The sequence below is a fragment of the Syzygium oleosum genome, unplaced genomic scaffold, assembly GCF_021117445.2.
Source record: "Syzygium oleosum isolate NSW1041296 unplaced genomic scaffold, Sole_v2.1 Sole_v2.04, whole genome shotgun sequence".
NCBI lineage: Eukaryota > Viridiplantae > Streptophyta > Magnoliopsida > Myrtales > Myrtaceae > Syzygium > Syzygium oleosum.
This window is the reverse complement of record NW_026607488.1, coordinates 7860681-7885960: the sequence shown is the minus strand read 5'-3', so window position 1 is coordinate 7885960 and position 25280 is coordinate 7860681. Positions and strand designations below refer to the sequence as shown.

The 25280-nt window shown below is 41.7% G+C and overlaps 3 protein-coding genes across 7 annotated transcripts; 1 reads left to right on the top strand and 2 right to left on the bottom strand.

Annotated features, from left to right (window-relative positions):
- Positions 1–1489: 1489 nt before the first annotated feature.
- LOC115685321 (probable phospholipid hydroperoxide glutathione peroxidase) lies at positions 1490–4749 on the bottom strand. The gene is made up of 6 exons (XM_030610370.2): positions 4395–4749; positions 3726–3802; positions 3584–3645; positions 2357–2475; positions 2107–2274; positions 1490–1681 (listed from the first exon to the last, which is right to left on the bottom strand). Exons 1-6 carry the CDS (start codon positions 4656–4658, stop codon positions 1652–1654), a joined length of 720 nt encoding a protein of 239 aa, XP_030466230.1. The 5' UTR covers positions 4659–4749; the 3' UTR covers positions 1490–1651.
- A 6064-nt stretch (positions 4750–10813) lies between these two features.
- On the top strand, positions 10814–15756 carry LOC115685320 (probable protein phosphatase 2C 11). Of its 5 annotated transcripts, none has more exons than XM_056310490.1 (11): positions 10814–11107; positions 11661–11779; positions 11895–11958; positions 12072–12180; positions 13272–13425; positions 13549–13674; positions 13949–14072; positions 14307–14383; positions 14606–14658; positions 15152–15206; positions 15288–15756. In XM_056310490.1, the coding sequence occupies exons 2-11, from the start codon at positions 11663–11665 to the stop codon at positions 15456–15458; spliced, it is 1050 nt and encodes a 349-aa protein (XP_056166465.1). In that variant the 5' UTR covers positions 10814–11107; positions 11661–11662; the 3' UTR covers positions 15459–15756. The 5 variants fall into 5 exon arrangements, with proteins under 5 accessions (XP_056166465.1, XP_030466228.1, XP_030466225.1 ...); XM_030610368.2 differs by having other exon boundaries at positions 10814–11128; XM_030610365.2 differs by having other exon boundaries at positions 10814–11175.
- A 1007-nt stretch (positions 15757–16763) lies between these two features.
- LOC115685318 (transmembrane 9 superfamily member 8-like) lies at positions 16764–21310 on the bottom strand. The gene is made up of 7 exons (XM_030610360.2): positions 21131–21310; positions 19208–19372; positions 19021–19130; positions 18814–18922; positions 18602–18714; positions 18357–18507; positions 16764–18104 (listed from the first exon to the last, which is right to left on the bottom strand). Exons 1-7 carry the CDS (start codon positions 21254–21256, stop codon positions 16947–16949), a joined length of 1932 nt encoding a protein of 643 aa, XP_030466220.1. The 5' UTR covers positions 21257–21310; the 3' UTR covers positions 16764–16946.
- Between the last annotated feature and the right edge of the window lie 3970 nt (positions 21311–25280).

Genomic DNA, 25280 nt, shown 5'->3' with positions numbered 1-25280 from the left:
AGCAGGACTGGGAATCGCATTCGCCGTGCTCGCCACCGTCCCATGCCTCATGTGTGGTGGGGCGGGGTACGTCCTCGCAGGGAATCATATATCCTGCGCGAGAAAACTTTCATTAGCTGTTCAGAATCGTGAGTTAAAAACATGTATAATTAATAAGAAAAATTTAATGAACCATGATTACTTTATGCTTATTCGTATATAGTCGGTTATCGAAAGTATCACAATCTCACGAGCGTGACTCTACTTATTTACATTAATTTTTCGGTATCGCTCGCTAAATAATATAGTAGCTTTTATATTTCTTCACCTTTAAATAAAGTGGGTAATAACTTCGAATGAGAGATATGATCTAATATCATCAATATTATTATATAATACTTGACTGCATATTTAAGTTACATGTGATTAGTAGATTGGAAGCAAAGATGAGGACTGATGAGTGTTAATTTTTTTTATCCCACGAGAATAACACGTGCGGGTGACTCGTAGATTAACACTTAGCTTTGAAATTCGAGGAGAATGACTTCAAATTCGGAGGATATGAGAAATCATTTCTTTGAGTTTGGAACTTGGGAGGGGGAACTCCCCCAATTTTCTAGGACGAGATGACAGTTGTTGCGACATAATCAAACGCAACCACCCTTTTGATAAATGATTTGTATGTCCACACTTGCATAAAAGAATGTCAAAAATCGGAATCTGCGAATAAGCACAAGCTGCCATTGATCATCAAGGTGAGGTTTGCTTGCTCCACTCAAGCGCCATATCCATGGCGGAAGGAAGCACGAGATGTTGTTCAATACCACTGTAGGAAGTTTATTTTCAGGAGCGCCATATCCATGGCGGAAGGAAGCACAAGATGTTGTTCAATACCACTGTAGGAAGTTTATTTTCAGGAGGTGCGCTCATTGCCGGGGAAATCTCGAAATAGGGCGGTCGCCATGGTCGGCGGCGCCATTTTCACGAGGCTATTGGCAACATCTTAAAAGAAGATTAGAGAGATGACCCATGAAGACATGTGAAATCGATTCGAAGCTGCCTGAACCATGACACTCGACTGGGCATCATGAAATGTGCCGCAAGTAAAAGCAGGAAAATGGTCAGTGCACCAAATCAGACCCCCTTTTCGATTTCTCGAGCGTCTTTCTCACTACTATGAATGGGACCATTAACGCTCGCCGCAGCTCGAGTCGCGTTCCACTAGCACATCATCCCAAACTTTCAGGTCTAAGCACGCGGGAGTCGAGAGCCGACTCTTTAACACTTTTCGCCTTTCCGCCAGCATCCTAATGTGAAAAGAGATGCTGTTTCTAGGAAAAGGTCCATGCTATGGCAGTTCAACTGCTAGACTAAATCCAGTGCTGCACATTCTTCGTTTGTACACTGAGTTTCACAAACGGAAGTACATGCTACGTTTGCTTACCCGTCTGGCCGATATCGACCTTGCAACGCTTCATATTCATACGATCTATAAGAGCACTAAAGGCAATTGTAGATGAATGAACAACCCACTAACTCCAGTTCAGCATGTCCAAATGTACGTCGCAAATACATCTTGTTCATAGAAAAAAAGAGGTGCCGCAGAACCTTTAACCCCAACTCATTCAGTTTGTTTCCTCCTACGATGAGAGAATTACTGTTGGATAAATGATCAAGCAGCAAGAAGCTTCTGAATGTCCTTCTGCAAGAAGACTCGAGAATATTAATCGAAAGAACCGCTCAAATCGTGTTCAAAAGATTATCTGCACTGAAGTCTTTTGTTAGTTGTTTCTAGAATCACCAACTGTGACATATAGATCTCCTTTCTGGTGAATGGGAGGTGTAAAAACTTATCATTGTCAATGACTCAGGTGAATTAGTGCACTGAGAACACAGAAGTTACAATGGACGTGCAGCGCTCTCTGCCTCAGAAAGAGAAAGAGTAAGGACCGGCTTTTTCTATGTGAACAGCAAGGTGAATGATTATAAAGCACACCGTAGATACAGTGATAAACATACAAGACTGTAACCATCCCCAAGCAGTCATGAAAGCCAGTAGTTACCATGCTTCAGAACATCAGTTACTTAGGCAACTCTCCAAACTTCACAAATTAAATAAAAACGTACCTCTATTTGAAAAGGAGACGTTGTTGGAGGATATCTCTCCACAACTTTGCCATTTTTATCAACCAGAAACTTCTCAAAGTTCCACTTGATCAGGTCACCCAAAAAACCTCCTGCAGTTGATTTCAGAAACTGATATACAGGGGCCGTACCTGGTCCATTAACGTCGACCTGTTTCAAACAGAACTTGAACTCAGTTGTTCATTCCAGTCATCACTTAAAATAGAGGAAAGAATGTATGTGGGAGTCAAACCTTATCAAATATCGGAAACTCTGCTTTAAACCTTGTACAGGCGAATTGCTTAATCTCAGGATTTGAACCGGGCTCCTGGCCACCAAATTGATTACAAGGAAAAGCCAGTATTTCAAAACCTGTAACATGGACAGCCCAAGGTGTTTCCCATCAATTTCAAAGATTTGGAAAGAGGACTAACCAAATCCAAATGCACAGAGAAAATTCACACACAAACATGCACGCACGCACATATATATGATATCATAGGGAAGAGGTCTCCCACTCTTTCCATCACAGCGAAGAAACAGCCATCCCTCCCTTCCATTAGAGCCAGAGGTCTCTCCCTCTCTATCTCTCTCTCCTCACATCAAAGCAAAGAACGTATTTCACTCTCTAGGAAGTGGATCTCTTCCTGTCTCTCCGATATAGCAAAGTATATAGCTCTCTCTCTCTCTTCCCCTTCGTCAGTGGAGGTACATCTTTCTTTCTCTACCCCTATCTTTCCATCCACTCATCCAGGAAATACTACTGCGTCCCTCTCTCTCTCTCTCTCTCTCTCACACACGCGCGCGCGCACGCGCACACAGAGGAAGCATCTCTAACTGTGCCCTTCATAAATGTGCATGAATACCAAAAAAAAAAAAAGGATGTAACTAACACGATTGGCTAAATATATCACCAGAAAATGGACTCGAACAAACACTCCAATAGCTGTGCACTTGTGCATTTGGTAAAAGTCCCACAGAAAAATATAGTAAAGGACAACTGACTTCTAGAACACTGTTACACTCAACTGCAGCAAGACCATTGGACAATCCTTTTAGTGATCTGTGTAAGACACGCTATCACAGACCAAACAAAAGAAAGCTTGCTTCAGAAGATTTAAATTGTGGTTGGAACCCATGTCATTGACAAAAACTAAAATTGAAAAGCATAATGATTGACACAACTTGTCGTAGATGGAAATTCAGCACCTAATTAGATGGTCTCGAGAACTTGAAGAAAACTTCTACTTGAATCTTTTGGCATCTAGGATGGACAAAACTCCAGCGCTATTGCACGTTTGCAGATGAGTGGGAAAAGACACCAACATAGTAAGGTGATCCACATCCTTTGGTTGAATCACGATTTCATTGCCTATATTTACTGATTTATGATCCCTACTAGCTCGAAGATAGTAGTCTAACTTCCAAACAGAGGAAGCTTTTAAGGAATTCTATAACTCTATTCACAATTTCATCTCACCTTGAGTCTTGTACTTCTCATATACGTGCGAGAGCTCCTTGTAGTTTGATGTCGTCAAGCCACTAAATCACAAGAAAATTCTTCGATGAGACTGTACGTCCAATAAATCAAATCAGACAATCGAAGGCGACAAAGCAATTACCATTTGGAAGCGACGTTCACAATTAATAAGACTTTTCCCTTGAATTTGCTCAGAGAAACATCCTTACTGTCAATGTCCTGAACCATGCAGAAAAATGTGTGCAGCAATTAGCAATTATCACGAATAAAGTAGTTCCACCCAAAATTCAGTATATATACAGAAAAATGTATAGTAAATAGTGCCCACTTATAGTCTGAGGTGCCAAAACAACAGAGAATTCTTAGCCATGAAGAGCACAACTCTTAATTCCGAGGATTTGCGTACCTCGGAGAATTTGCAAACCAGTTCATCCATGCGCACAAACAGCAAATAAGAGACTTCAGCTTCAGCTTAATTTCTTTCAGTCCAAAATTGAAAGCACCAAGATTAAGTAGCTAAAATGTGCTTCCTCGTCACCGAAAAGAAACAATAAAACAGAGAAGATGCGAAAACAGTGTGGCGGCTGAGACAATTAGGATATATATTTTTTCTAATTCCCAAAGTAGATTGGGCAAGTCATCGTAATTGCTTGATTCTACAGAAAATAAATCAATAAAAACGTCCTTACCAAAAAAAAAATCAATAAAAACGTCGTTTTTAAGTGAATTACGAAGCTCCCTGATGATCAACAAAAGAAAATGTCGTCAAAAACCAACTTTCAGCCACAACCAAGAAGAGAAATTTCGATACCTTCACAGTGAAATCGTAGAGGGTCTTCCCGGTGGCAGCTCTAGCATGAACACCCGACGAGCGAGAACTGGGGCCGAGTCGCCGCGACGAGCTCGGAAGCGACAACGGCAACCCGTTAACGAAAAAAGCCGATTCACAGGAACCAAGCGAGGATCCTAACGGGGACCAAGAAGAGGTTGGAACGGAGGAGCTCCGATTCGTTCTGGCTCGATGGAAGCCGTGCGAAGGAGTGGAGAAAGCAGCCGAGAAAGGGGTCGAAGCCATGCTCTGACGGGTCTGCGGAATTGAGGTCTCGTTGAAGGGAAGATTGGAGAGTTGCAGAGAAAGAAGACGCGAGAATGGCGAACGGCCAATGGCGAAGTGGAGAAGAAGAAGGCGCTGTGGAATTTCGTGGGACTTGATTGGCAGCGGGAGGTGTTGCTCCACGTGGTGCTGTTTTGTACGGAGAAATGGTGTTTTTCTCCATTGTTCCACGTGGATATTAGGAGTCAGAGAGATGGACTGACTAAACCAAGACCAGACTGACTGATTTGGTCAGATTCTCGAGAATATTGATCTAATTCTCGGTTCCTAAAAATAGAACAAGTTTTCGAGCAGTTCGGTTCCCGGTTCTAGGATGGGAACCGGACCAGACCAGATAGATAAATATATATTTTTTTAATTTTTTCATATATATAATATTTAATTTATATATGAAAAATATTTAATATTGATCCCATTGAAACAGATTGTTCAATTTTTTCATATATTATATATATTTTTTCAATTTTTTCCATGGCCTTATGAAATCAAATCAGAACTACAAAAGAAAGAACGGAACAATTGATTCCCGATTCACAAATAATATTTAATATTGGTCCCATTGGAATCGGTCCGATCCACGATCCCAAGACTAGCCGGTTCGGTCCTCGGTCCTAGAAACTGGGAATCGGTCCTCCCGGTCCGGTTCCCAGTTCTTGGGTTGGACAGAACCGGATCGGGAACCGCTCACCCCTAGTGGATATTATGTCAGCCGAGTTTTCAATTTTAGTCCTCTTTTTATTTTTTCTTCTTTTGAATCTTGTTAACTTAATAATTTTAAACTTTTATTGCAATGATTATATAAAATATAAATGAGATTATTTATTGAAAATCACAACTCTTTTTTTTACGGGGGCGTTTAACGAATTTTTTTTTTCCCTTTGTCCCTTTCTGATCCATTTCTCTCCGAGTCTCACCAGTCTTCCGAAAAAAAAAAGGAAAAAAAAAAAGAAATGTTTTTTTCCGGGTTCATTCCACTGTTATAACGAAGAATAAAACAAATTGAAGGATAAAAAAAATCAAGTATAGCAGTATTTGCGACGACAAAATAAGAGAACAATAGCCCGACAAAATGTTTCCTGTTCGATTCGCTCAGCAAGAAGCAGACCTACGTTAAAAACACCCTTTTTTTTTTTTAACATTTTGGTAAGGCTAGTGAGTACAAATTAAAATAGTGAAGCAGAGCACATGGAGCGATCTCCTTATTAGCAAGAATCATGCAACATGATCTTTTTTCTAAGCAAGGGCCCCTTTTGCCTTTAGGGCTTTCTCGAGGCCTTCAATTCAATGTTTCTCAGGACATGGCCTTCCTCGGCAGAGAGATCCGCATCAGCACGGTTCCTCTCTTCTCAAGAATCCATACAGCTAGCTCTCTCTCGAGCCCGAGGTTTAGGGTCCGCCTCGATGAGAAAATAAAATGGAGTACCTAACCACATATCTTGACATACCAAGAGCTACGAGATCACTTCTTCCATTACAGGGCGATGGAGTGATCGTACCATTCGAGCCTTTCTTTTCATGCTTTTTTAGGATGTGTGGAAAAAAGAGTTCAAGTTTGTCAAAATAACTGGATAGGAAAGCAAATGTAACTTGTCATGTGAAAAACATCAATGTATATCTACCAATCATAGTAAGTAATACGGTGAGCAATTTCTAATATTAGGAAAAGTAAATGTTGTACGAATCAATAATTAGTAATCTCTAACACAATTTCTTGTTTTCCTCGCGAAAAGGCAGTTTCGAATCTATCCAAGATTAGTACTCATCTGATGTCCTGAGACTAGTTTCATGTACCTAATCATGTTGGGGCCTCCACAGGGGGGGGTCAGCCCACCATGGGCAGCCCAACTTGGTCGAAGTTCCACAATTTTGCTAATGGATCATGTCATATAAGTTGGGCATGGAATGAGTTAATAAAAGTTGCCCAAAAAGAACTGTTTACTGTTGAACAGATTCATCAGGCCTGGGCCTGTGAAGATGAATCTTCTCATCGTGTTCTCCTTGCTGCACCAGATGATGACGGGTCTTCTTCTGCTACACTTTTTCCTGGCACAAACCTTTGTAGTGAAGATGCGCGCGGGAGTGTTTAGATTTACCCGAGTCCTTTAAGTTGGGATGATGAGATCTAATCTGTGCTGGATCGACCATAGTCAGCAACAGGATCCATATGTTCTTTTGAGCAATCCCTCGTTGCGATCGGTTTAAGTCACTTTCCGGACATTTAATGATCATGTGATGCCAATGACTTGGTATATCTTTCCTTGGTTGGGTGACCCTTTTCTCGATTATGTACCGAGTAGGATTAAAGAAGGGATTGATAGAATTGTCCTCATTATCTAACTAATACGAGTGGATTGCTGAACATTTTATTAGGAGTCCGCTCTATTCTTTAGTTGTCACGAAAGGTCCATTGTGAGATAAGCTGCAGAATTTAGATAAGATAATTGCCTGGACCTAGGAAACTTCCTCAGTCCCAATTAGATTAGTCAAGTGTCTTGTGACCTTATGATAAACCCATTGATGAGACTTTCAGCTTTTATAAGTTTTGGTTTCCTTGGAGATGAAAATGTTTCTAGTTTCTTCCCATCGTGGTTAACCTATTTCTTAATCTAACTCTTGCGGCAAATGAGAGTGACATCCAAGGGAGTACCACTCAGCAGAATGTTGATTGATCAGGTCAAATGTTGGCTTTTTAAGAAGGGTTTTGTTAACAAGACCCTCTTAAAAATGTCTGTACGATCAATGATTTAGAGATTGGTTTTGCGTGTAATGTGCAATTGCTTGTCGGAATGGTACTTTTCTCAATCCGGCTAATTACTAAAACACATCCTAGCTTCGCCGAGCTTACAAATTTCTTGATTTCATCAAAATTGGATCAGAATTACAAGTTCTCTTAACCTGCACTCTTCAGTATAGTTAGACTAAGGCCCCGTTTGGTTCAGCATTTGGAAGGAGCTTTTGGCCTCGAAAGCCCCTTGGGGAAATGTTGAATCCAAATGTTTTGTCCCCTAACTACCCTCACTTATTTTGGCTTATTCCGATTTTGCCTCTCTCGTTACTATTCATCTTCTTCGTGAGGCAGCCGGCAAGAGAGGCCAGTGAGGGCGGCCGACATCGGATCGGGCCGGCGAGGTCGCACGACCCAGGCGACGGCCACCTGAGGTCGCGCGACCGTCCAGGCACCGCCGGCCTGGGTCGCCCGAGGCCGTCTGCTGCCTGGGTCGCTCGGGGTCGGGCGACAGCTGCTGGCGGCAAATCTGGCTCGCCGGGGATCACCTGACCACGGGCGACGGCTGCCGGCCGCCGTAGGCCTTCGCCGGCTTCGGCGAAGGGTACGGTAGGTTTTTTTTTTAATAAAAAAGATAATTCCCAAAGTCTTTTTGCAAAAAAAAAAATTGACAAACACTATTTAGGCCAAAGTACCTTTATAAAGAATTTTTTACCAAACGTCATTTGCATTTCCCTAAGGGGCTTTAACCTAAAGGTATTTGTATTCTCCCAAGTAATATTTGGAAAATTGAATCAAACGGACCATAAATCTATCTAGCAAAGGAGTGTCTTGCTAATGACTAGCTCTTCTTTTCTAAACCTTTCATGAATTTTCCCCCGTCTTCTAGCTCTTGAAATCAATCACAGTGCCCATATGGTCCAAGTGACCTGCACCTCCGCCTCCACCTCCGCCTCCACCTGTCTCTTTAGTATTGGATATTTTCCTGTTGGGAGACGAGTCAAATTTGGTTCATCCATCAGCACATAGAAATGCCAATATTCTATGATCCCACACATGACTTTTCTCAGTGACTCCGCCATGCTCTAGCCATTCATTTGGCTTTGACTGAAATGGCACTCTGAGCACACAGAATAAGAGTGACCCCTGAATTCTCTCTCTCTCCCTCTTTTCGTACCACTTCATTTCTATTCAATCTGCCTGTAAAGTTGATGTCCCACCTAACTAGTACCAGATTATTAATACTTCTTTAGGTGCTGATAACTTTCAACATCGCTCCTTTGGCCTTCGTGGCAATCTTGTCCTTTCCAATGCAAAAAGATGATTTCGTTCACATTATTACACAGTTGCTTTTGCAGATGCAGCCCATCGATCTCTAACCCCCCATTAAAAAAGACCACCTTTAATAGCAACCCCCCAAAAATTAACTGTATCCCCGCACGGTGGAGCTCTTACCAATGCAACAAAATCCAAATCTGGCGATCACATGAGCAAATTCATTATCGTTTTAGGTAGAAGCAATCACGCGATTTTTTGAAATTAAAAATTGCTGAACTTGTAGAGAATACAATGCTTCATGCGTTCTGTTTCTTGAATTGGGGGTTGCTGCTGATAGGCTCTTGTTGGGTTGTCCCGAATACGTTTTGTCACACACAAATGGACAGAAGCATTTGGAAGGCCGTGGACAAAGTGGAATCTGGACCACAACCTGATAGGGCAGTAATGTCTGGCGGTGACGTGCGAGCCCAGATTTATCTCCGGAAGTATACGGAAAGTCAGAAAAAGATGCTGAAAAAGACCAATTTCTTGAAGCAAAACCCATCGCTGCTCAAGATGATACGGTGACAGATATTCCTTTTACTGCTGCTCACAATGTTTTCACAAGAATGAACTCTGGTCCAAGAGTTGACGTGCAAGCGAGATCCGTGTGAATTCGACATCGGAGAAAGTTCTTCCTTTTCTGCTTTCAGCAGTTATCTAGGCAAAGCGTGTGGCTCAAACACATAATTTTCAGGAGAGGTCCAACAAATTTCCCTTTCTGATGCTTGTGCTCCAATCACTTTCTTTCCAGTTAGCCCAGAGAAAGATAGAGAACCATTTTCTTTCCGTGTTCAAACGAGCTAAACTCTGGCCAAATCCAGTCATTCAACTGAATTTTGTGGGGAAGATGGAAAAAAAAAACATGTCCAAAAAAAGCTTTTGGGGATAAATTCTTGGACACCAAACGTTGTGATTTAGAGACTAACTAGGATTCAAATCCTGATTACAGAAAATTCAGAAGAGAAAGAGAAAATCTGTTCTTGGAATTAACCAAGAAATGGGTATTTTGGGGTAGTTTCTTTTTTTTTTTTGTTATAACTTCAATAAGCAACATTATTTAGTAAAAACATACACTCATATATGTATATTAAAAAGTGTAGCAAAACAAATAACTCCGCAGTATATAACAGTTTACTCTGTTTTCAGAAAAGAATAGCAACACTAATTATATTAAATTTGATTTAAAAAGTCGATATGCATATTAAATGACGTATAAATGCATTTCTTGGGACCTTAACTATGACTGATTGACTGTATGTCACATTATGGGTATAATAATTCTACCGATTATTTTTATCGGGAGTTATACCTTTAAAAATTTCCAATTAATACCCGTATGACACTTTTACCTCTAAATTAATTTTCGTCCCATAAAAAACTCAAATTTTCGTCTCACAAAAGAAAAAATATCTCAAATTGATATCTTTAACTCAAATCTACCATCTGTTAAAGTACATACGAATTGATACACGTAGATTTTTCATGTCGGATCTGCCGTTCTTCACATCGGATTCGTCTGACTTGCGGTCATTCGTCGTGCGGATCAAATGCATCACGACAGTGCCGATTTCGAGTGTTACGTGAGTCGAAAATTAGCTTGAAATAAATATAATCAATATTTTTCATCCATGTTTCGAAACGAAAAATTAATCGATCTACAGAAAATATCATTTTTCCATGTATCGAAAGAAAGAAACAAGCTTAGATCGGGAAAATATGACTTCCATTCCTAATAGGAATGGAATCACTTTCTTCAAACCATCAAAAGAAATGAAAAGAAACGAAACCGATTTTCCTTGAAAGTAATTTTTATGGAAAATGATTTCTTTTTATTGGGGAAATTTTTAGCTGAGCAAGCATATCCTAAAAGAGGAAAAGAGAAGAGTGGGACAGACAAAGGTCAGGGAAAAGAAAATCTGGAAGTGGATAGGTTCAATGGCCAGAAACAGAGTAACCTCTTATCTTACGTGTCGCTTTACTACAACATGGTCTGACAGAAAGACAGAGAAATAGAGAGAGAGAGAGAGACAGAGCGCTTCTTCTTCGACTTCGCTTACACACGTCTCCAAGTTGATCAACAGTCTTCCCCCACACCGCCCCACGCGCTCGTTGCCGGACAAAAAAGGAGGGCCCTCTCATCTCCTTCCTCCCTTCTTCCTCCTGGGTCTTCCTCGCCTTCCATGGCGCTTTGCTAAAGTTGTCTCCTTTTTGGGTCCCTCCTCTCTCTCTCTCTCCACCCACCAAACCTAATTCTTCGTTGAATCTTCCTGACTCGTCGGAAAATCCGTCTGCTTTTTCTCGGGCTGAATCGCGGAAAGTTCGCCTCGCCGTCTTGTTTGCGTTTCGCTCTGGACTTCTGGACCCTGTGCGGAGCTCGATCAAGCGTGTAAGTCAAGTGGGTGCCGTACACGAGGCCTTGGTCTCTGCTTCTGGGTCGGTAACTGGTGTGATCCGCGTGTCTTTTTACCTCATACGGTCTGTCTCTTCGCCCTGAGTTGGGAACAATACGTGGGTGTAGTGCAGGGCGCTTCTGGGTCTTGCTCTGTTGTGTGAGGATTTGACTCTTTTTGTTTTTATTTGCCGTTTCTTTTATGTTTCCATTCCAAGCGATCGTGTTCGGTGACGAGTGCTGTCTCGAGCATCGCATTTCTCAAATTGTGTGAATAGTGATATTTCCGGGAGAGCTGAGGAGCTACAAGATCGCTTCTTATTTTTTAGCAAGGAAGCTTTTTTTAGCAAGGAAGCTTTTTTAAGTAAAATTTCTCTATGGCTTTTGACAAGGGATTGAATCATGTGAACTTAAGAGTTTTGAACCATAAAAAGAGGTCCTGATTACTGGTTGCAGCCATTATTATAATTAGTTTGTGGAAGTGACAATCTACAACCCCCTGATGTGTTTGACTTTGGGTGAAAAGCAGAGATGGGAGTATACTTGAGCACTCCCAAAACTGAGAAATTCTCAGAAGATGGCGAGGGTGACCGGCTCAGATATGGTTTGTCGTCAATGCAAGGGTGGCGTGCCACTATGGAAGACGCCGTGAGTGAATTCATCGTCATTTGCCGTTTGGCCTTTGAGATCATTACATGACTTTTGGTGGCTGATGCCATTACTGATGTTGCTTAGTTACTACTACTGTATATGTTGCTGCTAGCATGCTGCCTATCCCAATCTGGACTCGTCCACCTCGTTCTTTGGTGTTTATGATGGTCACGGAGGTAACGACATGCTTTTGGTATATTCTCAATTTCAATAACTTTTCTGAACTCTCTGTTTTTTTGTCCGCAAGATCGATAGTTACACCAGAGCTACAATTTTCCATCACTTGCAGGTAAGGTGGTTGCCAAGTTTTGTGCCAAATATCTTCACCAGCAGGTTTTGAAGGACGAGGCTTGTTCAGCTGGAGACATTAAAACTTCTGTTCAGAAGGCATTTTTCAGGTTGCTGCTCATTGATATTTGAGTTTGAATGTGTTGTTGTTCATTCGTATTTCCACTTTCTCACCAGGTTAAGGATTTTTGAGTTTTAGTACGTGGTTACTGCTTGTGTGACTTTGATCTCTTGTGCAAGCATGCATTGTTATGGATAGGGTGCAGAATATGTATGGCTAAATCATTTAGTTCCCTAAAGTTAACACATGAAATGGAGAGCATAGTTGCTCGCTTAACTTTTTCTTTCTCTTTGCAGCTTTGTCTATTTTTTTTTTATGATTTGAGATGTAGGTCCTCAATGATCTGATTGTAACCAAACAGGCGGTTCTTCCTTCGGTTACACGGCATCCTAATCTTTCATGTCATTCTTGTGTTGTAAATAACAGTTTACAAGTCAAAAGACAAAATGGATTGCTGCTTCAAATGATAGAACTTCAAAATTTAACTTTTTGTTGGCCTTGTTAAGTGTTTGTTAAATTTAAGGATAGTCTACTATAAATTAAAAAAAAAACAACTGTATAAATTAGACCAGAATCTGAGTCAAGATATCGCAGTGCTGCCTCTTATATGTAAGTTGAGTGTGACATGTAATATGCAGAATGTGGACATAATTATGTCAAACGAACAATGGGGGAATAGAGTAAAAGACAAAATTATTATAAAACAGAACGTGGCTGTGTGAACACTCGACCTATACTCAAATATTATGATATGCAACAATTTCTAAAAGCTTAAATTCTGAAGAAATGAGTTTTGTAAATCAAGTATATTCATTAACAAATTAAATGGTGGACAAGATCATCAACCAAATTTTCTGACCAAAAATGGGTTGAAAACTTCAATGCTTCTTCTGGAATAAATGTTCGATCATATTGTGTTCGGTTAGATGATGGAAGTTCGCTAAGTATTGCTTCTGTACTGCAGAAAATGTCTGATGAATCATATTATGGTGAGATCTGCAAGACAGAGTTTGAATTTTAAGAGACTCTATCGGGATGATTAGTTCGGCTCAATATATTTTATCTTAGACAGACTCGCGTGCATAGTTTTGTTGAAACATCATGGTTCAAAACTGGGATTGCTTGGTTTTGCTTTTGCAGAATGGATGAGATGATGCGTGGCCAAAGAGGGTGGAGGGAGCTAGCTGTTCTTGGGGACAAAATAAACAAGTTCTCCGGTATTATAGAAGGGCTTATATGGTCTCCAAGGGGCAGTGACGCTAACGGCCGGATTGATGATTGGGCTTTTGAGGATGTAGGTGCAGCAAGCCATACATCGAGAGTTTCCTCATTATCGTTGTAGCCCCAGCTGTTACTTAAATTTCTATTGATATTTCACAGCAGTGATACTGACATCGTCCTTTGGGCATTTTGTCAGGGGCCTCATTCTGATTTCTCTGGACCAACTTCTGGGAGTACAGCCTGTGTTGCAATTGTTAGAAACAACCAGCTTGTTGTTGCGAATGCTGGTGATTCTCGGTGTGTCATATCTAGGAAGGGTCAGGTAGGATTTTAAAGCCACAGCTCAAAATCTTTCTTGTGTTTATTGGAAAAGGTCATCATGCATTTGCATGCCTTTTTAGATTATCTATTATCTTGGATTGATTTATTAAATGATGTTTAACTTCTGCACCATGGATGACTAAGGACACCATATAACTTAAAATCTGCTGTGGTGGTCAAGATATTCTGATTGGTAGACGTAGTATGTCTCCTGTATATCTGGATAGAGGTAGTATAAGAACTGTAACATTCTATCTTGGATTCTCCTTGAAAAGGCATACAATCTTTCTCGAGACCATAAACCTGAATTGGAGGCTGAAAAGGAGAGGATTATAAAAGCTGGGGGTTTCATCCATGCCGGACGAGTTAATGGAAGTTTGAATCTTGCCAGGGCTATAGGTACTTCCTTCCTCCTTGGGATTTTTTATGTTACATGCTTATATTGTGAGTATCACGTATTTGATTCTAGGTTCCATTCGTGTCTATTCATTTCTATTTTTTCGCATTGTTGGTGTGATTGGCAAATTTGACTCTTCGCATCGGGCAGTGGAACTTATTATGCAGCATGTGGCATTGATAAACACCACTTTGCAATTTTAGTAATTTAAGCATACCATTTTCCACATATTGCAGGTGACATGGAATTCAAGCAGAACAAATTTTTGCCTGTCGAGAAGCAAATTGTAACTGCCAACCCAGATATAAATACTGTATGTATAGTTCCAAACGATCACTCTTTTGTTTTCTAGGTACATTATTGCAAAAATGGTAGTTGCGGAGATTTCCTGATCTAGAGTTCCTTCGTTTCTCTTTGTTATCATTTAGTGTTTAACTAGGACTTTGGTGTGGCTGTGCCTCATTATAGTGTTTAATCTTATTGGATTTATATAGTTGCTACTTCTAACCCTTTCTTTTTACTGTTTCATCTTTAGGTGGAGCTTTGTGACAACGACGATTTCATTGTGCTGGCATGTGATGGAATCTGGTATATGTCGACATTCTTCATGTCTTGCTTAACTAACATTAAGGGAGAAGATTTTGCCATATATAGTAGTCTGTGGATTGTATTCAATGATTAATTTTTACCTTACATTCCTCCCCCCCTTCCATTATTAAGAAGTCCGAGTTTTTGGGTGCCTGAATGGAATAGAACATACTTGATTTGAGGTCTGCATTGATTAAACCAAATAACCTCTATGATATAATTTGAGGAAGGGTCCATTAGTATCATGCTTCACATGTAAATCTCAAGGTTATCTGATTCCATGTAGTTGATGCTTTTGTAAACATGGTTACTTTGCGCTCATGTGTCATTAGATTGATTCTTTTACAACACGGCGGTATACGAAATGCAATTATCGGCATCTACCTGAAGTTAAGATGATCATGTCATGGTCAAAAAGGAAGGGGGGGGGGGGGGGGGTGGGGGGGGTGGGGGAGAAGAGATGGTCATGTGATTTTTCTTCACTTTGGTTCAGGGATTGCATGTCGAGCCAGCAGCTAGTGGATTTCATACACGATCAGCTGAAGTCGGTAAGTTGCTTATGCTCATATGGATGTTTGTCCCAGAGCGACGCGATCTCGCATCTTCATTTCAATTGGCATGCAACGCAGGAAACCAAGCTGTCTGCGGTGTGCGAGAGAGTTCTGGATAGATGTTTGGCACCATCCACCGTGACTGGCGAGGGATGTGACAACATGACCATGATCTTGGTCCAGTTCAAGAAACCCATCCAGTCTTCCACACCTGCCGGGGAGCAATCTCCGTCTCCTCAGCCCTACTGATGCAGAGACGAAACCGGAGAATAATGGGTCCAGACCCGAGTAAATTCGAAACGGACCGAGGTCGATGCACGGGGTTTTTAGTTGCGGGATCTCTTCTTAAAGGATTCCGATTTCTTGAAAATACGTTGTTTATGTTTTTTTGCTTTCTCTCTCATGTAAAGTTTATTGTAGCATTGCAAAGGATTTCTACTTGGTGGAAAAGCATGTGACATAGTGTAATCGAGTTGTCTTGACTGAATTTTCAACGCGTAAAGAATAATTGGTAGGCCTTAGACACGGTTTTGCTGCTTGTTAGTTTCGCTACTTCTTGTTCTGACATTTGCACTTCCGATTGTTGAGTGGCAAATTGGGAAGTTGGTTTTGCTAGGTACCAAATCATGCTTCGTGTAATTGAAAATTTAGTGGACGTGTTTCCTACTCGCTCAAAATGGTGGGTACGAAGCATATCGCTTTGAAAAGCTCATACAGATTATTGTCCCGATAAATGTTTCAAAACAGAAGGAAAATATTAAAAAGTGCCCCCTTGAGCAATCGTTGAGCTTTCATTACTTAGGTTCTGGTAATGTAAAATGTACTATTTTAAGTAAATTTATTAAGATGTGTAATTCTTTCTTTTTCCAAAGTATCTTGAAAAAAGTTGCGGGCAAAGTCTCGTGACGGGCAACTATGGAGATATTCAGGAACTTACAACGAGCTGGGTTCCCTCCCTCTCTGGGCAAGTTAGCTTTTCGAAATAAATTCTTCTTCCCTTGTAATGCATCAATCATAAAATGTAGCGCAAATGCCGAAAATGCCAAAAATGCCTTTGATATTTGACAAACTATACACAGCTCGATATACCTCTTGATACTCGAGATTAATTTCGAGAGCTCACGCTCGACCCCAATACAAGCTTAGTTCAAAGTTCAACTCAAGCCACCCTCAAACACGAATAGGGAAATCATAATTCAAGTCCATAATGGTTGTAGATGTATAGGTACATAAGAATTTCCAGCACTCAGCAAGCTACTTTAGGAGCTGTCTTAATGAAAAGACTGCGTTCCTTTAAAAGTTCGATCGAAAAGGAAAAGGAAAAGAAAACCAGTTTGCATAAATGGAACTTAGCCACTAAGAGCAGCAACAAGATCCGCTAATCCTACCAATCAAGCGCACTCGAAAATTGAGATTGAAAAACAAAGGGTTTACAGGGACTAGGCCTCAGAAAAACCAAAGCGAGCTTTCTGAAGAGAATCTACATTATCAAGCAAGTATGGAGACAAGCTTAACTTCAAGCAACCGAGCACGAATTTTAGAAGGGTATACCACTTTGACATGAGAATTTTAGAATCACTATAACAAAAATTATAGTTCTGCCGACATACAAAATTGAAAACGCAAGAATACATATGAATGATTTGAAGACGCCTTAAATCTGAGATCGGAACAGTCACATTGTTTTTCATTCTTTTAAGGGAAGAAGCTAACCGGCGCATGCCCTCATTGCATCGATCAGTCGATCTTCACTGACGAGTAAATGAGCCTTGTGAACCAGAAGCAAGCGTAGAAGCCGATGGTACCGGTCAGCACGAAAAATGCATAGGAGACAATCAGCATGTACCCGAAGTACAACGCCCCAGAAACTAGCTTCGTGATCTCGAGCTTTGTGAAGAAGTAAAAAGTGGCATAGAGGAAAAGGTACAAGGCTGAGGATCCAGCTGTGAGGTAGGATCTCCACCACCAAAGATAGTCCTCGCTGCACAACTGGAAATAGCAGAGCACAATGGTAATTTCAGCACAGGTGACGATCAAGATAATGAAGACCAGGAAGAGGAAACCGAAGATGTAGTAGAATTGGTTCAGCCAGATCGAAGTGAGGATGAAGAAGAGTTCGATGAAGACGGCTCCAAATGGAAGGATTCCACCAATCAAGATTGAGAAGGCCGGATTCATGTACCAAGCCTGCTCTGGGATCTGCCTGGGAATTTTATTTGTTTTGACGGGATCCTCGATCGCCGGCTTCTTAAATCCGATGTAGGCACCCACAAAAACGAGAGGGACTGAAATTCCAAACCATAAGAATACCAAAGCGAACATGGTACCGAACGGCACTGCCCCAGAAGACTTCTGGCCCCATATGAGCGCATTCAAGACGAAGAAAATGGCAAAGACGATTGCAGGGAACACAATTGCAGTCCGCAGAGCTATGTTCTTCCACTCAGTCCCTTTGAACATTTTGTACAAACGAGAAGAAGCATATCCAGCAAAGAGACCCATGAATACCCAAAGTAAGAGCATGGCTGTCATGAGACCACCCCGGTTTGAAGGGGAGAGGAACCCGAGGATGGCAAAGATCATCGTTACGAGAATCATGCCAAGAAACTGAACACCTGTTCCTACATAGATACACAGCATATCTGAGTTGGAAGGGGGTCTGAAAACATCACCATGGACCAGCTTCCATCCAGTCTCTTCCTGGGCTTCTTCCTGAGTCTCAAGCTCGTTGTACTTGGAAATATCGCGGTAAAGTGTCCGCAGCATTATCATGGCCACCATTCCAGAGAGAAATAGGACAATCATCAGAGAGTTAACGATTGAAAACCAGTGAATCTGGTCATCACTCATCAAAAGATAGGTATCCCACCGAGAAGCCCACTTCACATCGCTCTCCTGAAAGATAAATGAAGGAGAGGGGAGTTACTATAATGAGATATGAGTCAGGATATAGACAACTCTCATCTAAAAGATTAAATTGAAGGTAACTGAAAACAAATTAATTACTGTCAAAAAGTGCTTCAGCTAATGAAAAGACTCTCCACAGGAAAGATACAGGTAATATGAAGGAAAGTGAAGAAAATCATCAATGTCGAAAGTTCTTCAGCATATCACCGAAAAGGTTACCATTGAAGGAAGGAACCTCACCTGGAACTCAACATCATATGTAAATATAATTTCCTTTTTCTCCTCAACCTCTTGAGGAGAGTTTGAGTTAACCACTGTGTGCTTTGAGTGGGGATCACACGTCGTTAGCCGAGTATTTTCACTCCATGTCCCTTCATATTCGTGCTTGACACTATTCACGAAATCAAAATCAAACAAATCAGGTTTCGCAAGAAGGGGAGGAAGACATAGCAAATAGTAATATTTGAAAAGCAAGCAAAACCAACCTAAAGGGTTTGACCTCAAAACCCACAATTCTTGCTAAGTCGGTCTCTGCATCTCTGTGATACTTGACAGTAAATGCCAAATGGTTGTGGATGAAATACTTCTCCTCTTTGCTCTGTGCACGATAAAGTGAAAAATTTATCATGCTATGTTAAAAAATAAAAATAAAAATAAAAAGAGAGTGAGAAGTTTGTTCTGTTATGAGAGAACACACCCCAGAATAGTGGCCTTTAAGCCCAACATGAAAACCAAGTTGATATACAGGAGTAGAGTCCTGCTCTGATCTCCGTAAGGGAACAACAACAGGAAGGTTGTCAAGAATCCTGTCATTCAGCACATCAAGAAAATTGAATTGAGCAATGTGCTCTAGAAAATAACAGAAGCTAGACTGGTCCAAAAGCATGTTCAGCATGTTCCTTACATATTGACCCGATACTCATCAGCGATCTTTTCTTTCAAATCCTTTGTTTGCTTTGCATCAGGGATTAAATGGCAGAGAGTTTTGCACATCTTTGGTTCCCGCATCTTAAACTGCAGAAATCCATTAGGTAATTAGCAAAATAAAAAATTCATTCTCAAGATAAAAGGTTGCGAACAACAAAACTAACCTCATAAGGAGAGTTCTCAATACGGTCCCCACGTAGTACTTCACCAAGATTCTCAGCACTGTCCAATATCTTTTTGGGGCGGCAAAACGGTAGGGAATAGAAGGAATAAGGAAGCTGCGTCTTAATAGATGTCAATTTGTTCACTTTAACCATCAGCGGATGTCCCTGCATTTTAGAACGCGACAAACGAGAAGTCGACATGGGATTATGTCCGAGTAAAACGCTCATATATCAGAAAGCACAAAATAACATAGGCACAGATATTTACAGCTCAAAAAAGGCTGCATAGCACAACAAGACAATCATGGCAAGTGGCAACAGACACAGTTTCAACAGAATTTTAGATATAACATATCATCACTACTCATCTTCGATAAAATGGCTTAAATTGGACATATAATGCAAGTACAGCAAAAAAAAATATTCGAATTACAAAAAGAAAAACAAACGATGAAAATCAGTCCACAAGTAGCACTGCTAAAACACATTAATATGCCAGGAAGCAGAGCTCGACGACCAAATTATCCCCCTAACAAGTGGCTTGATTGCTATACATTGGCCATGCATCCAAAATATGTCACAACACAAAGAAACGAAGAGAGAAGTTTCATAATTTAATTAATTTCTTTCAAAACAAGTTTCTGACCAGCAATCATCGTGATTTAAAAGCAGAGAATTAGGTAAATAGATTCCGCAATGCTTAACACCTACGCCATTTACTAAATCTCGTCTTCCATCCTCTTTTGTGACTTTGTTTCTTCTTTCTACAAAGTCTAGATCGATCGTGAGCCTTCCATGGGCAGTGCATGCAATGTATTTCTCGAGCCTTCCAGCAGAACGAAATGAATCGAGCTACATCAGTTTTTACGTTAAAAGCTATCATCATCATCTCGCGGCCAAACACCGTATAAGTCATCATAATTTGCTCGAAGCTCTACGGCTGAAAAATACATATCTAAAGCTAAGTTGTCTACATCTCCAAATCTTTGCTCCCCCGCTCGCCAGATCTAAAACTACAGACTAACAATACGTAAGGAAACATATAAGATACGGCTAACGTAAAAAGAAACAACAAAATGTATCACATTCTACAGCTTACTCGCACGACGCATAAATTCAATTACACAGCCATAACAATCGCGAGCGCACATATTTATTACGCGAACCCAACGACCAAAAGTTCCCAAAGGGTAAAATCTAGCTAATCAAATGAATATTCGATTCTAACTAACTACATCACAAGGTCCGCCTCCCAATCTAAGGATTCGCCCGCACACGGCTACAAGATGGCACTCCTATCCCCACACCGACTTACTCTAGAGCTCAAACAGCAGTGACCTAAAGAACAGGGATTGGAGATCCTCCTCCTCCTAGAGTAAGCAGGCGTAGCCATTTCCACGGCTTAAATCCTAGAGGCTCTCTATTATTAGCTCAACGCACCAATGCAACGCCATTTCACCATCTCTACTGCCGAATTCCTTCCATCGAGAGCGTCGGCAGTCAATCAGAACCGGGCAAATCCAATCAAGTACCGTTCCACGTTCTCCACGTGCAAAAAAAAATGAAGAAGAACAAATCATCGCCGCGCCGACACAGAAAACGTAAATCCCTAACGCTCTTCTTGACTTCCTCGACCGCGAATCCGAAAGAAAAAGGGCCAGATCCGAAGCGCGACGCGATCGCAGGCGCGGGCCGAAGCCGCGAATCGACCAGATCCAGCAACCAAGCGCGCGGATCGAGCCGCTCCTCGAAGCGCGCCGCCCGGGCCGGGGGGGAGGGGTATCACACCACACACTGACGAACGCGTCGCCACCGCGAACGCCGCGCGAGCACTCTCGAAATCCGCACGGCATCTCTCGAAAACCTAAAATCGCCTCGAGCCGGGGAGGCTCAGATGCGGCGGTTGGGGGGGAGGGAACTGACCTTGTCGAAGTCCTCGGGAGCGACGCCGGGGAGGTAGAAGGAGCGGGCGCCATGGATCAGGAGGAGGAAGAGGAAGGGGAGGACGAGGGAGCGGAAGGAGAGAGAAGATCTCCTCGGAGGATCCATGGTGGGAGAGGGAGAGCAAGAGCGAGAGAGAGAGAGAGAGAGAGAGAGAGAGACGGACAGTGAGATGGAAGGGAAGGAACGAGGGGGTGTGGAGCTTGTAGATCTAAGAGAGGAGTTTCTGGCCTTCTTGCGATTATAAGCGGGGGGTGGAGGTTGTGTGGAAAACAAGCGAGGAACAGAAAGCGAGAGAGGCCCAAATAGTGAAATTTCTTCTTCTTTTTTCCTTCCTTTTTGTTTTTTTTGTTAATATCACGAAAAATCCTAAACCGGTACACTTACGACACATTTATCTCAAACTATTTTTTTGATCATAAAAAACCCCTAACTGGTACACGTATGACAATTTTACCCTGAACTATTTTATTGACCATCAAAAACCCCAAACTGGTACACCTGTGACAATTTTACCCTGAACTTACCACAAAAAATCTCAAACTGGTACATATGTGACAATTTTACCCTGAATTAAAATTTTAATATTATTTATTTTTATTTTTTTCGAATTTTTATTTATTTTATTTATTTATTTCCTTTTATTTTTTTTTCTTCATCTTTAACCTCTGGCCGATTGCCGGTCCGGCGACCGGCCAGAGGCGGAAGCCGGCGAGGGCCGCCCTTGCCGCGTCGGGCGAGGCCGCCCTCGCCGGCGTCGGGCGAGGGCTATCCTCGGCGGCGTCGGGCGAGGGCTATCCTCGCCCACCCGAGCGAGGGCGACCCTCGCCCGACGTAGGCGAGGGTCGTACTCGCCGGATCCGGCGAGGGCAACCTCGCCCGGGTCGGCGAGGGCCGCCCTCGTCGGCGTCCGGGCGAGGGCCGCCCTCGCTAGATCCGGCGAGGGTCGCCCTTGCCGAGTCGAGCGAGGGCGGCCCTTGCCAGCAGCTACCGAGGGCGGCCCTCGCCGGCTTCCGCCTCTGGTCGGTCGCCGGACCGGCGACCGGTCAGAGGTTGAAATTGAAGAAAAAAAAAAGAAAAGAATAAAAAATTCAAAAAATTAAAAATAATATTAAAAATTAGTTCGGGGTAAAATTATCACATGTATACCGGTTTGGGGTTTTTTATGGTCAAAAAAATAGTTTTGGGTAAATGTGTCACAAGTGTACCAATTTAGGGTTTTTCGTGGTATTAACCCTTTGTTTTTTGTTTTGGCCTCATTTGTGGTAATTCCAGAATACGTAACATTTTTAATTTTGTAAAGATAGTGTTCATTTTTTCATGAATTTTTCAATTGCGGTTCGTCACACCACCTAAGGGTAAGCATGGTTCTGGGGTGAAATCGGGCACTCGAGAATCGGACCGGTTTCCACCGGAACCGGTTCGAGATCTAGGGTACGTAAGGGAGGTTTCAAGTTCCAAAAATTTGGAAACTTGTTTCAACGAGCAGACGTGGAACCTAGAACGTGGAGCAAGTCTTTGTGTTTTTCTTATTTTATGTCTTTCAGGCATCCTGCGACATTCCATGATGTCCGATGATGAATGAGCAATCTGAAACCACTGACATGAGCTTCCATTTCCGACGATATCTATGGTTGGGACTTTTTATTTTGTTTATGTTTCATATTTTTTGTGTATCTAACTATGAGTTGTGATAAGTGGATTCTAGCAAATTATGGTCATTAGATGCGATGATTTACCGTAATCGTTTAATTAAAAGTACTGATGGAACTTGGGTAGACCCTAAAACCTGTGGCAGGGTAGGTTCCGGATTCCTGAGTATGCATGATAGATTTCAGGTTCTAAAAATTAGGGAATTTGTTCAAATAGGTAAGTTCCGAGTTTTAGGAGAAACTTAGACAGAACCTGGAACTGCTCGTCTCTAACACCACCCCTCATAAAATTATGAATATCGGTTTTAACATCACTTGGATTAATGTCTTATCTGTAGACTCTCATCTTCACTAGAAATATAGGTTCCTAATTTTTTATTATATATTGTTAATTGAACTGTCAGAAAAATCAAGTGACAAGAGACGAAAAGATTCCATTTTGACACGGGAGCTTATGGTCTCGGGTTAATTTAGGCAAAATGGGCCAAAAGCTTGTAATTTTGACCAAATATGTATGTACATGAGATAATACGCAAGAGATAAGTCGTAGATCGACATGATAATGGAGATGAGCTGAACTATTTTCAATTTTGTAGGTCACATAGGGGTGAGCATTGGTCCTGGGTTGAACTGGGAATCGGACCAAATTCGACTGTTCTAGGTGGTTCCCGTAAAGATTGGTCTGGTTCCCGGTTTCAAAGTCCGGATCCAATCGACAAAACTGACCCAAATTTTGATTGAGTCTAACTTCATAAATATAATACATGACGTTGGCCCTTGAAAGTTTTTGTTAGGCCAAATTCTCATATCCTTATGATTCAGCCACAAGATCAGACCGGACCGGTATTGTTATTTCATTGTCGTTTTGTTTTTGGCCAGCAGAAAGAAGAAGAAAGGAAACCCAAAAAAGAAAGAAAAAGAAAACACGTCGGTTCCAAGGGAGGATGGGTCAAAACCCGATTTCACGTACGGGGAATCGACCCTACCCGATCTGATTTCGAGTTCCAATACGCAAACCCTAAACAACTCTAAAATCGACCATCTAGTATCGAGTTTTTGCTTTAAAAAGTTAAGACAGCATGCTGAGGGCATAGTTGCTTTTCTTATATCAATGCCGATGGACGAGCCTTTTATAAGGAAAGTTGGTCCATCACATCGTGGAAAAGACAAGATGAAAGGAGGAGGCCCACTTTCCCTTTGTATAAACAACTGGGTCTAGATCCGCGCAAAACTTTTTGCTCGCTTTCTAAGTCATACGCATCGCAGGCAAAACGAGCGCATTTAGATCTCAACGTTCTAACTCTTAACTTCTAGTGGTCTAGCTGCGAAGCCGATGATTGCCGGATGTTAAATTCGACGATATGAAATCGAAAAGACTGGTAAAGTAAATAAAAATGTTCAGTGGTAAGATGGTTTGATGAGATGCGCCACTTTCCACACATTACCCATAAGATCCGTAGAATTCTAAATTTGAGATGCGTTTGGTTCAGCGTTCTCAAGTTTCAACTTAATCCAATTCCCGCGCCTTCTCTCAGAAGTACCTAGAACCCATCATCACCGTGATTCATTTATCCTCAAATCGAGAAACCTCAGTGGCCGGAACGGCGACTGATTCACGAATTATGATTTGAATCAGTCATGACAACCAGCTCATGAATATCTAGAGCCCTCCTCGATGTACTACCTTTCTAGGGTTTCGATTTGGTCTGGTCAATTGAATTTCGAGCTCGGTTCTCTAGTGAAGCTTGTGCTCTTTTGTTTTATGGGTTTGAAGCCGTGGTTGTACCCGGCTCCGACCTTTCGAAACTTGAAACTTACTGGGACATCGATGAGGATGCCCCCGACCCCCGTATGGGCCACACGTCACCACCACCAAGTCCCACAACCCTCGCTTGATCCTCTCTGGCGGCGCCACGGCTGTCGAGGGAGACATCGCCTCCTTCGCCCCGGGCAATAGTGAGAGTATTGTCGTGTTGCTTTAGTCTGTAGCCTAAGCCCTTAAAGACGATGAACGATAACTCCCCCTGTAATTTCCATTTTTTTTCAACATCGATTGCAACAAATTACTCCAAAAGCCATTAACCAAATGGTATTTGCTTTTGAGCGAATACACTATAAGCCAGATATCTTTGAGGAAATGACCTTACATTTCCCCAAAACTCAACCAAATGTAGCCTCAATTATTCTATCGAGTTGTGTGATTCACTTTTTTTGTGTGTGTGATTGACTTGGTTGTGCGCAAAAAAATTTGCAAAATGTACCCACACAAATTAACACGCTAACTAACCCGATCCGACCCGACATAAAAGAAAAAAAATGTGAGCAAGCATCAGCTCATTTCGGACCGTTGAATCTTTCCCCTTTCCTCACCTTCTTCTACGACACGCCATCTGTCCATCTTGTCCCTTACCTCGAGAACGTACAAAAAAAAGCTCACCCACCACACCAGCAAACAGCAAACAGTCATGTACAGTACCATT

Excerpts from the sequence above, each read along its gene's own strand:
- LOC115685321 (XM_030610370.2), bottom strand. The coding sequence starts at position 4,658 with ATGGCTTCGACCCCTTTCTCGGCTGCTTTCTCCACTCCTTCGCACGGC. Across the intron at positions 2,275-2,356 it reads AGTTTCCGATATTTGATAAG|GTCGACGTTAATGGACCAGG; the intron begins GTTTGACTCCCA and ends TGTTTGAAACAG. Across the intron at positions 1,682-2,106 it reads CGTCTCCTTTTCAAATAGAG|AAGGACATTCAGAAGCTTCT; the intron begins GTACGTTTTTAT and ends GTCTTCTTGCAG.
- LOC115685320 (XM_056310490.1), top strand. The coding sequence starts at position 11,663 with ATGGGAGTATACTTGAGCACTCCCAAAACTGAGAAATTCTCAGAAGAT. Across the intron at positions 11,959-12,071 it reads TGTTTATGATGGTCACGGAG|GTAAGGTGGTTGCCAAGTTT; the intron begins GTAACGACATGC and ends CATCACTTGCAG. Across the intron at positions 12,181-13,271 it reads GTTCAGAAGGCATTTTTCAG|AATGGATGAGATGATGCGTG; the intron begins GTTGCTGCTCAT and ends TTGCTTTTGCAG.
- LOC115685318 (XM_030610360.2), bottom strand. The coding sequence starts at position 21,256 with ATGGATCCTCCGAGGAGATCTTCTCTCTCCTTCCGCTCCCTCGTCCTC. Across the intron at positions 19,131-19,207 it reads TTGAGAACTCTCCTTATGAG|TTTAAGATGCGGGAACCAAA; the intron begins GTTAGTTTTGTT and ends GGATTTCTGCAG. Across the intron at positions 18,508-18,601 it reads TTTGAGGTCAAACCCTTTAG|TGTCAAGCACGAATATGAAG; the intron begins GTTGGTTTTGCT and ends TTTCGTGAATAG.